Consider the following 10,698-nt stretch of genomic DNA (forward strand, 5'->3'; position numbering starts at 1 on the left):
TGTGACAACAACCGGGGGAGTAGTATGGAACATATCCAAACAGAGGGGGGGAGGGCAAGGCTACAACGACCAGGATATGGACAGTATCAGCATAAAGAAAAGTGAGGATTTGGATGATGTAATTTGGATGTTGTTGAGGGGGAAGTCTTCGATTCCAGAGTTCAAATAATCGCCTCCAGCACCGACAAAAACAATCTAACTTTTACCTTCTCCCCTGAACCCAAACCTAACCTTCAATCTGTAAAAAGATAATCCAATTTCACATTGTCCCTGGCTCCTGGTGGTGACATATGCAAATGTGCGTGCGGTGAGCCCAGCCGCACTTACCCGAAAACCTGAAGATAACCACAGAACCTCGGAGAATTTTTTTAAATTTTATTTTAATTCTCACTTACAGACTATAAGTTAGTCAAGTTGAGAGAGTCACTAAACCCAACACACGGACCATTCCTCGTGCCTTGCCTTGTCTGTCGCTCTTCGCTCTCCATAGTGGAAGAACCACCCGAACCCAGTACCATGGTTCACTCCGCACATCATCAGATTTATTCTAACCACGCATCGTTAACCCCCGGCCCCAGCCCTCGTAGGCTGGGAAACTAAGTACTAAGTTAGTTGACTAAGTTACTTACTTACTTAGTGATCCTGGTCGAGATTTGGGACGGACGGTGGGGGGGAGGGGGAGGATTGTAGGTTGGTCCGCGCGTCCACGTGTTCTTTTTGGTGGTGGTGGGAGGGCGTGTTCAGGGGGCTGGCTTTGGGGGGTGTTTTGATTTTGTTCTCTGGGGGGTATGAGTGGTTACTGGGTGGGAGATAGGGGTTTATGTGTAGTGTAGGTGTAGGTTGTGGTTTTGGGGGGGGTTCTTGGTTGGATTATTGGGATGCTATGGTGGGTTGATTTTGAATGTTATGGTGGTTGGGTGGGAAGGGGATGGGATGAGAACGTTTTGAGATCAGGGAAAAGGAGGGGGGTTTCGTCATTCAGGTAGAATTGTGGTGATATTCTTGCTTGGGGGATGGCAGGGATGACATTGAAGCGATGGGATTGTTTATTGTTGTATATCATGAAGGTCCTGGGCGTCCAATTGCTGGACTACATAGTAGGGGGGAGTTTCGGGGATTGGCTGGGTTGATGGGATGATGGTAGTTGTGCTCGGTTTGATTGTCTTCTTGTGGACTGTACAGTAGATTCAGGTCAGTAGAGTATTCTATAGAGCAGAGACAATGGGGAGTCAGTCTTCAACACTAGATGCAGTATAGTTAGTACTTTGTGGTCAGTGACATGCCCTGCAGACAGAGACACCCCCAATCGGGTAATACAGCCCACGTGATCTCGCGGCGCGTCGCGACCGCGTCCCGCCGACCACCATCTCCATAACTATACACTTTTCCTCCTACTAACTCTCCCAAAGCTCAAACCACCACCTCAATCTTCAACAATCGACTGTCAAAAAAACAACAGACCATCAAAATGCCACCCTCCGCCGAATCCGCCCCCACGCCTCAACCCGCCCTCAACCCCCCGTCCAGCACCACCACCACCCCACCCCCTCCCCCTGACCTCAACCCACCGCACGACCCCTCCCACGAAGAACACCAATACCTCAACCTGATCCGCACGATCCTCTCCGAAGGCGAGAACCGGCCCGACCGGACCGGCACAGGCACGCGCTCGATCTTCGCGCCGCCCCAGATGCGCTTCCGCCTGCACAAAGCCACCGCACCCGCCTCCACCACCGCGGGACAAGAACAAGAACAAGAATACACATACACGCCGATCCTGCCCCTCCTAACCACCAAACGAGTCTTCCTGCGGGCCGTCGTGGCCGAACTCCTCTGGTTCATCTCCGGCTGCACCTCCTCCCAGCCCCTGTCGCAAGCGGGCATAAAGATCTGGGACGGCAACGGCAGCCGCGCCTACCTGGACAGCGTGGGGCTCGCCCACCGCGCCGAGGGCGATCTAGGCCCCGTGTACGGCTTCCAATGGCGGCACTTCGGGGCGCCGTACATCGACGCCACCAGCGACTACACGGGCCAGGGCGTCGACCAGCTGGCGGAGGTGGTGCGCAAGCTGCGGGAGACGCCGTTCGACCGCCGGATCATCATGAGCGCGTGGAACCCGGCCGACATCCCTAAGATGGCGCTGCCGCCGTGTCACATGTTCGCGCAGTTCTACGTGAGCTACCCGGGGGGGATCACGGAGGACGGCAAGGGGAAGGGCAAGGGCCATCTGCACTGTTTGTTGTATCAGCGATCGGCAGATATGGGGCTGGGGGTGCCGTTCAACATTGCGAGCTATGCGCTGTTGACGCATATGTTGGCGTTTGCGGTGGATCTTGTGCCCGGCAGTTTGACGCATACGTTGGGCGATGCGCATGTGTATTTGGATCATGTGGAGGCGTTGGAGGAGCAGCTGACCAGGGAGCCGACGGCGTTTCCGGAGGTGAGGATCTCGAGGGGGGATCGGGGGAGTGGGGTTGTGGATGGGTGGAGGGAGGAGGAGTTTGAGGTGCTGGGGTATCGGCCGCATAAGGCGATTAAGATGAAGATGAGTGTTTAGTGCTGTTCTTGGGTTTCGGTGCAGTGCAGCTGTGACTGTATAGATGAGTGCCTTCATATGATAGACATGTATGAAAAGCAGTAAGCATTAAGCAGTGGTATATCGGTCCTTATGTACTCAGCATGTTAGATGCTATGCTAGATGCGATGCGATGCAATGCGATGTCCAACTCCAACACCAACCCAAATATCCAAACCCATCAAGAAAAACCCCCCAAAAACACAACCAAAGCCCCCCCCCCCCCCCAACACCTAAACTAAAGAATCACCCCGGCCCCGCGCAACAAAACCAAGGTATCCCCAGCGACCACCTTCTCGCCCAACGTATCGCCAAACTCCAAAAACACCCCGCCATCCACATGGAACACGCGCAGCCGCTCCTCCTCCCCAGCCACGCGGTTATTAACATTCTCGACCCCGAGCCTCCGCGCCGCATCATCCAGCACCCGCCCGACCTTCCACTTCCCATCGAACCAAAACGCCCCTGAAGCCCCTGCTGCCCCCGCAGCCCCCGCCCCCGCCGCAGCAGACCCCCTAGTAGGCGCCGCCGCCGCCTCAACAGAAAGATACACCCTCCGCTCCGCAGGCACAGCCGCATCCCCCTTAGCCGTGCGCTTGAGCGCGTTGACCGCCATCGCGCGATTGACCGGCTTGCTTTTCTTGGTAGTCGTAGTCGTAGCCGTAGCCGTAGCCCCCGCCTTATTTTGTTTCGTGTCCATGGTCTTGCCTGGTGCTGTAGCCGTGCGACTCTTCCCTGCATTCCCCCCACCGCCACCGAGCGAAGCAAAACTGCCCCGCACCCGCGCGAACATCGACTTCAGCGTGTCTTGCCCCTGCCCAGCACCCCCACCCCCACCCCCCTTCCCACCAGGAACGAAAGGCTGGCAAGCATGCCCCTCCCGCAACCGATGCTTGAGACAATACTCCCTCCGACATTCGGGGCACCGGACGCCCGGTTCGGAGAGGGTGTGGATGAGGGTTTTGCAGGCGAGGTGGCTGCATTGGGCTGTGTTGTGGATGGTTGGTTTGGTTGGGGGGGTTGAGGAGGCGGAGATTGAGGTTGAACCTGAGGATGGGTTTGTGGTGGTGGTGGTGGTGGCGGCGCTGCTGCGCACCCATTCCCCCGCGCGAGGACACTGGTGGGCGGATTCGGTGCGGTGGTCGAGGCAGAACACGCCCCTGCAGGAGGCGCAGCGGAAGGGCAGGAAGTCGAGTTGGTGGCAGTATTCCAGGTCGCAGTGGTGGCCGATGCTGTCGAGGTCGGTTTCGGGGGGTTCTTCGGTGGGGGGATTGTGGACAATGCCACTGCCGCTGCCGCTGCCGGACATTCTTTCTTTCTGTAGTGATGTGTCTTTGGTTGGGATTTTTGCTTTGGGATGGGTGGGTTATGGTATGAGTTAAGGGTGAGTGTAATGAGTGAGTAGTATAAGGGTTGGATTTAAATGAGAGATGTTATGTTTAAAAGAAGGTGGTAAGCTGGCTGAGAAATGCAATATCACGGAGTCAAGTCAAGTGGACGATGATTAATGGTCTTCTGGCGGGTGCTGGAAGATGCACAGGGACAAGTCCCTGACTCAGCGTGGCGGTGCAGCAACAACATTATCTGATGGCGGAGATTAAGACGGAGATAATACTAGCAACAAAAAAAAGCTAAGGTCAAGGGGTATAAGTTATCACACACGTCAAAACACTTTACGCAGTCAGGCAGATTACAGCATATGCCGAGTACAACACTGAAGTCATCCGTCCTCCGCTTGATGTCCTCCCTTTGCCTCCTTCTCCACCCCCGAACTACCCGCCGACGCAAACCGAATCGGCCCCCGCGACATCAACACAGGCAACCCATTCCCCATCGGCTCGGACGCCGGTGGTAGATACAGCCTCGACTGCGGCTGCCCCGGAGTCAGAGGCGGGGACATCAGCACCGCGGATTTGTCGGAATGCGTCCAACTCCCTCCTTGGGCAGAGCCCGTCCCGGAGACCGGCGACGAGACCACCGACAATGGGAACATGACTGAAGCAGGGGCTTGAGTCTCCTGCCCGTTAAGCTGCTGCTGCTGCTGCTGCTGTGGTTTGGTCTCCTTCTCGGTTAGCTGCGGTTTGATCTCGTCTCCGATCAGCTGCGGCTTGTCACCCAGATGTCTATCCGCCTCACCCCCCACAACTCCATCCCGACCAGCCACCTTGACCGCAGACGCGGCAGAGCTCTTCCCTCCCACTCGCTTCGGCGATCGAGGGGGCTTGGTCGTCTTCGAAGTGACTTTGGCCCCATTCGCACGCCTCCGTTCCTCCGCGGCCCGTCGCTCGCGAGCGGCATTCTCTTCCGGGGACGGGACGTTCAATTTGATATGCAACTTGCGCACCCCGGCAGCCAGATTGTCGACATCATCGCTGGTGCTCTTGTTCTCCGTGTTCCTGTTCTCATCCTTGCTCTCCTTGTTCTCCGGACTAGGCTGAAATTCCAGCGGCACTCGAGGCACAGGAGGCGCAGCGTACGCACCCTCACGTTGAGGCGTGCTGGACCGAGAGCCACTAGCCCTGATCGCACCAGTGGCAGCAACCGCCGCAGCCTTGGACAGCTCTCGCGCATTGGAAGAATCGCTGCCGACCGATTCGGCCACCGCACTCTTCCTCCGCGCAGTCCGTACCACAGGTGACGTCTGCTGCCCCCGCTCCGGAGGGGCATCGATGGTCGTCCTGCGCGTGCTGCGCGCTGCCGGCCGTTTCGGCGTTTCAGCCTGGGGGCTGGGCGGCAACGCGGGCTTGGGCTTGCGCACTCGCAGTTTCATCCGGTTGTCCTCCGGCGGTGCAGGGGGTGCACTATTGGCGCTGGGGGTCGCGCTGCGAGCCGCCGCCGTGGCCGCCTTCCGCTCCCGGCGCAAGCGCGATGCCTCTGCGTTCAGCTCCTCCGGCCGACAGCTGGTCGTCTGCCGATACGTCGGGATCAACACTTTAAAAAGCTCGTGGGTGGAGGTCGCCCAGCCGACCGGCGGCAAGGGCGGGCGCGCCTCGGGCTCGACACTGTAATAAGAGCCTATCGACCGGCGATCGCGCGAGGGGTTCACTACCTTGGCGGTAAAGGACTGGGTGGGTTGGAAATAGGTCGGCGCCGCTTTCTCCCGGGGTTTGGCGGGCGCCAACGGCGGGTACACCAGCGCTTCCAGTTCCTCCAGCATCCCCGGCGACCACCACTCGTTGTCGTAACCAGGTTGGGGTGACACCACATCCACCGGCAGGGTGTCAGACAGGCCCAGACGATCGGTCATCTCAGATGCCAAGCGATCGATCTGTTGGTCCTCATCGGTCTCCCTGGTCTCGCTCAGCCCCGCCAGATGGCTGAGCACGCCACTGGTCAGCGCGCGATTGCTGTAGCCGCCCTCCAGGACACTGATGACGCGCCCGTCCGTCCCCAGCCCTTCTTCGTTAGCCAGCCGCACCACATCGGCCGTGAATCTGGCGTAGAACTCGGTCGGAACGTTCACCTGATGCCGCTGCATGCCGGCCCCCTCCCACTCGCTGGCGTCAAACCCCGCCGAGAGGAAAATGGCCGCCTTGGGCGGGGGTCCATTCGCGGCGCTGGTCAGTCGCTGCGTATGTAGTCGTAGGAATGCGCGCGCTTTCTCCAACAAGATGCTATACTTGGTCGTGTACAAGTCCCAGAATTCCTGGTTGGTCTTCCACGGCTCCAGATGAACATTCCAGATCGATTGGCGGTGGGCCTTGTCGATGCACACACTCGCATTGCGCACCTTGTCCGCGTCGCCCGTCTCGCAGGGATACGAGTTGATGTCATGCAGACTGAAGTATCCCACCATGGTTTTCTTGTGCGCTGCCGCGTTCCGGGCGGCGGTGCCGGCTTTCTGGTTCTGGTCCCAGGCGATCTCCTGCGAGCCATCCCCGTGATGCAGATCGAAGTCCAGGATCGCGGCATGAGTCAGACCATGGGCCATTGCCGCATGCGCAATGCCCACGTGAACATTGTTGATCCAACAGAACCCCGATGGGTGGCCCGAGGAGCAGTGGTGACCTGGCGGGCGGATGCAGACAAAAGCTCGCTTGGTCGGGCTCGTCCCAAGGACCGCATCGACCGCCTCCGTCACGCCTCCCAGGGCGCCTTCAAATGCCGCCAGCGACTCCGCGCAGAGGTAGAGGTCCCCTTCATGAAGGGCGGGCGCGTTGTTGGCGGCACTAGCAGCAGCAGCGGCACCGTCCTTACCCGCACTGCGGGGTCGAACCAGCTCCTTGCCGTTCAGGGCCAGTCGCGACTCCGCCGCATTGCACATGCTCCTCAGCTCCTCCATCCACTGCGACCCGTGCACATGGGCGACGGCGGGCGACTGCAACGACAGGGTGCGCGCGGTCCGGCGGATCTGGAAGGGCGGCACGGGCAGCTGGCGCGGATCCAGTTCGGGGTGCGGCGCGTGTCGACCGCCGGCATGCCGGCGCGCCAGGTGCACGTACGCGGCCGCGATGCCCAGCACGGTGGCTTGGATGCGCTCCGGGCGTTCGACGATGGAATTCAGGGCGGCGCGGGAGGTGCGGGGGCGCGCGAAGCGATGGCCGTAGCACGCATCGTGTAGCAGCACCAGGGTGGAGGCCTGGACGTCGGTGGACTGATGCCAATTCATCTCCTTCTGCAGGAAATCGGCTGCGATTGACGCCGCCGTGGGCAAGGAGCGCTCCGGCGCGGTGGCCGCGGGCATGCTGCTGGCTGCGGCGGCGGCGGTCGGCGGAGATGACCCCAAGGGCGAGGAGGAGGAGCGCCGCGACGCGGTGGTCGGACGCGGAGAGGCTGAAGTGCCTCGGTTGGAGTGCAGCGACGCGGTTGATGAGCGCTTCTTCAAGCTCGGGGTGGACTTGCGGCGATCGTCCGCCAGGGAATCAGAGCTGGGGATGCGCCGAGGGGGCGGGTGCGAACGCGCGGGGGGATCGGGGGGCGATAAGCGCGACGATACACGATCGGGAGGAGATGGTGGATGCGGAGTAGCGATGATAGAGGGATCGGTTGGGGGAGTAGTAGTAATATAAGAGGATCCAGGATAAGTAGAACTTGATGTGTTTATCGCTGTTGTTGTGGTGGTGGTGTTGATGTTGGTGTTATCGGACACAGTCGCAGTGAATGACGCAGGCTCCGCATCGCGTTGTGAGGGGTCCATGACGGGCCCATTGGATGAAGTATAACACACAAAGCAAGACAGAAGATGACAATCAGAATAGGTGCCCAATGTCTGACGGGGTTGTGAGACAGAGGAAGTTTATAAGAGCGACAGTAAACGAGCAGGTGAGACAAGAGAAAGGGAGGCGTTGTTGTTGCTGTTGATGATGAAAGGGAGAAAGCGAAACAGGGAGAGGGAGAGGGAGGGGGAGGGAGGAATGAAGGTGGTTTGTTGTGCTGCTGTACCTTTGGGTTTGGTACGTTTGGATCTTCCCCTCAGGGGTTTCAAAGTACATTCCACCCCATCAATCCATAATTTCTTTGCTTCTAATGAGGAAGTTGACAGCTGACTTCTCTCTCGTTCCCTCCCCAAACACGCAATGATCAACGAAAAATTGATTGTATTGTTCTGGTCTCTAAAAGTTTCTTTTCATTGTTTGTTGGTCTTATGCAGCCCAGCCCAGCCCATAGACGATGAGGGGAATCTCTTGATGCAGTGTGTGTTAATCACCAGTCCCTCCCAAATAATATACTCCAGGGTAACATGCATAATTTCACACTTATCACCCAAGCGTTGCTTGGAGATGAAGGGTAAAAAAAAAAAAAGTCAGATAACGCCTTGAACCCTCTTTACCTGGTGTATTCCACCAGGTTCTCAAAACGCCTGTTAACCCCCAACCCATACTCAATAAACCCTGTAACCCAAAACCACGCAGCCGCAGCGCCTTGCCAGCAAAGCAAAGAAGCAAGAAAATATAGAAACAGCCACCAACACCGATACACATAACAAAGGAAAAGCAATTGCAGCAACAAAGTTTCGAAACATAGGAGAAAACAGTAGTAAACGAGAGACATTCTTCTTGAACTCAATATCCCTCTAGATCGTGCGCGATCGGAAGTGGAAATGGTACCACTTGCGCCGGCGGGGCTCCAGCGAGCTCTTCTCGCTGCTGGAGCCGCCGCTGGAGGAGCCGCTGGAGCTGCCGGTGGAGCTCGTGGAGGCGCTCATCATCGACAGGCGCTTGCGCTCCTGCTTGCGCTCGTGCTTGCGGCATTTGCGCTCCGACTTGAAGCCGCGCGTGGCGTGCAGGTGGCAGAAGCATTGCATGTGGACCGTCTTGATGTCGAGGCTGGGGCAGCTGTCGCGGCTGCGCTCGGTGCAGTAGTGTTCGCCGGCGGCCTCCTCGCAGTGGCACCAGGAGTAGATGGTAAAGTATTGTTGGCACATTTTGTTGTGTGATGTGATGTGTGTGGTTGTAGTGGGTGTATATGGAAAGATATAGTTCGGCGGGTGGGAGGAAGTATAGGTAGGGTTCGTCTGCTTAGCCGGAGAAAGCCTGATAGTAGACAAACACCAACCCAGGATTGCTCGCGGAGGATCGACACCAAGGTTAAATATGTCAATCAAAGAAGAAATGGGCCCAATAAAGACACCCAAAGGTTAAAAGCCGAGACGTTCGCCGGTACGTGCCCAAATTGAGGGTGAATAATGAGTAATCGAGTCAGGCAGTCGGTGTGGACAACCCTGAGAGGGGGAGGGGGAAAAAGGTCGCACTGGGCGTTCTTCGTTCTTCCCGCGGCCTTCCGGGCGTTTCTCGGAAGGAAAAGTAAGAAAAAGTGACAGTTTTGCAGTGGAGGCGGAAGTGGATATCCCGTCCAATTTGTCGGAATCAAAGTTTTTTCTTCAAAGAAGAGAGGGGTGGGGAGTTCTGTTCTTTTGAATCTTTTCCCGTGTTCTGTGGTTTGGGAGGGTCAATCTTGGATAGACGGCCGTGAGATTCGTGTTGGTGGTTGACGAGGTGTTGAGTAGTAGTGGTAATAGTGTGGGAGTGACCCCAAGCAAGACGAAGTATATCGAGGATCTATACTTCCACCAGTCACCAGGACGAGTTGATGTGTAAAGACTGAGATAGAAGATAAGACCAGAGGGGGATGAGAGGGGGGCAGGTTCGGTATATGTATATTATATTGTCTGTCAATCGTCTTGTTCAAAAGAGGAAGAGAAAGGAGTTCTAGCCAGAAGGGGGAGAGAGAGAGGGAAAAGAGAGGATTATTATGGAGTAAAATTAGACCTCGAGTCAAGTCGGTCAGCGATTCGCAATGAAGCACGTCCCCCAATGGATCTTTTATTCCCTACTGAAAGAGATCGACCCGATGAAAAGGATGACTGAATGATTGAATGGATCATGACATGGGGGGATGGAAATGTGGAGGGGCAATGGTAATCCTCAACATCATATCATGGGTCATCAACATCATCATCATCATCATCATCATCATCATCATGGGGTTGACTGCTCAGCTGTTCTGCAGCAGTTAATGGATTGATTTGCTTTTGACGTCAGGCCCGAAGCGCTGCGGTGGAGTTACGGCGTTTAATTCCCATCAGCAGCAGTAGCAGCAGTCATTATGCCAACAGCCACACACTCACTCACCCACGAGGTACATCTGAACCTCCGGCATACGACGGAAGAGAAAGTTAAAAAGAAAAAATAAAAGATGAAAAAGAAAGCCCCAAAGAAGCCATCAAGTTCATCGTTAGGTCGCATCATCCGGGGGAAGAGTATGTAATCGACTCTTTCAGGAAGGGGGGAAAACGACGGACCACCCACGGGAACTCCTTTTTTCCCTTCCCTCGGGACAGTACAGGTACAGTAACTACATAGTAAGGGTCAAAGTAGGCGACAAAAGCCGCAAATGCCACCCCGAGTCTTGGCCGTGTGTCTGGACCGTCTGGATCTTCGATTCTTTTTAATCAATAGGGAAGACGTGTGAAGAAAGGTCAATCGGAACCAGGGGGGAGGGAGCACACTACTGTACTGTACAATGAAGCATAATCTCAATAGAAAAAAAAGCCGGCTGTTGTGAAGCGGAGGAAGTGAACATAAACATAAATTATTCAGATCTCATGTCAACTCAATTGAACATTCCTGACAGTGGGATTCAGCATAAAATATCCGGTATCGGACCGAGCCAGGGGAGGAGGG

General features: G+C 56.4%; 4 protein-coding genes across 4 annotated transcripts; 1 reads left to right on the forward strand and 3 right to left on the reverse strand.

Moving 5' to 3' along the window:
• Positions 1-1,468: 1,468 nt before the first annotated feature.
• On the forward strand, positions 1,469-2,557 carry BO66DRAFT_419256 (thymidylate synthase; the record flags this gene model as incomplete). The annotated part of the gene is made up of 1 exon (XM_025649801.1): positions 1,469-2,557. The coding sequence occupies one exon, from the start codon at positions 1,469-1,471 to the stop codon at positions 2,555-2,557; it is 1,089 nt and encodes a 362-aa protein (XP_025505792.1).
• A 227-nt stretch (positions 2,558-2,784) lies between these two features.
• Positions 2,785-4,161, reverse strand: BO66DRAFT_44221 (AN1-type zinc finger protein). Its single transcript, XM_025651408.1, has one exon. It carries the CDS (start codon positions 3,882-3,884, stop codon positions 2,814-2,816), a length of 1,071 nt encoding a protein of 356 aa, XP_025505793.1. The 5' UTR covers positions 3,885-4,161; the 3' UTR covers positions 2,785-2,813.
• Positions 4,162-4,178: 17 nt separating this feature from the next.
• BO66DRAFT_390450 (histone deacetylase hosB) lies at positions 4,179-8,047 on the reverse strand. The gene has a single exon (XM_025647010.1). The coding sequence runs from the start codon at positions 7,710-7,712 to the stop codon at positions 4,296-4,298; it is 3,417 nt and encodes a 1,138-aa protein (XP_025505794.1). The 5' UTR covers positions 7,713-8,047; the 3' UTR covers positions 4,179-4,295.
• A 691-nt stretch (positions 8,048-8,738) lies between these two features.
• On the reverse strand, positions 8,739-8,939 carry BO66DRAFT_280141 (uncharacterized protein; the record flags this gene model as incomplete). Its single annotated transcript, XM_025643057.1, has 1 exon — positions 8,739-8,939. A coding segment is annotated over one exon (201 nt), but the record flags the coding sequence as incomplete, so codon positions are not given.
• Positions 8,940-10,698: the final 1,759 nt, after the last annotated feature.

This window comes from Aspergillus aculeatinus (assembly GCF_003184765.1).
Source record: "Aspergillus aculeatinus CBS 121060 unplaced genomic scaffold BO66scaffold_14, whole genome shotgun sequence".
In the NCBI taxonomy this organism is placed as follows: Eukaryota; Fungi; Ascomycota; class Eurotiomycetes; order Eurotiales; family Aspergillaceae; genus Aspergillus; species Aspergillus aculeatinus.

What these genes read in the sequence shown, in the direction of transcription:
- BO66DRAFT_390450 (XM_025647010.1), bottom strand. Translation starts at nt 7,712, where the DNA reads ATGGACCCCTCACAACGCGATGCGGAGCCTGCGTCATTCACTGCGACT.
- BO66DRAFT_44221 (XM_025651408.1), bottom strand. Translation starts at nt 3,884, where the DNA reads ATGTCCGGCAGCGGCAGCGGCAGTGGCATTGTCCACAATCCCCCCACC.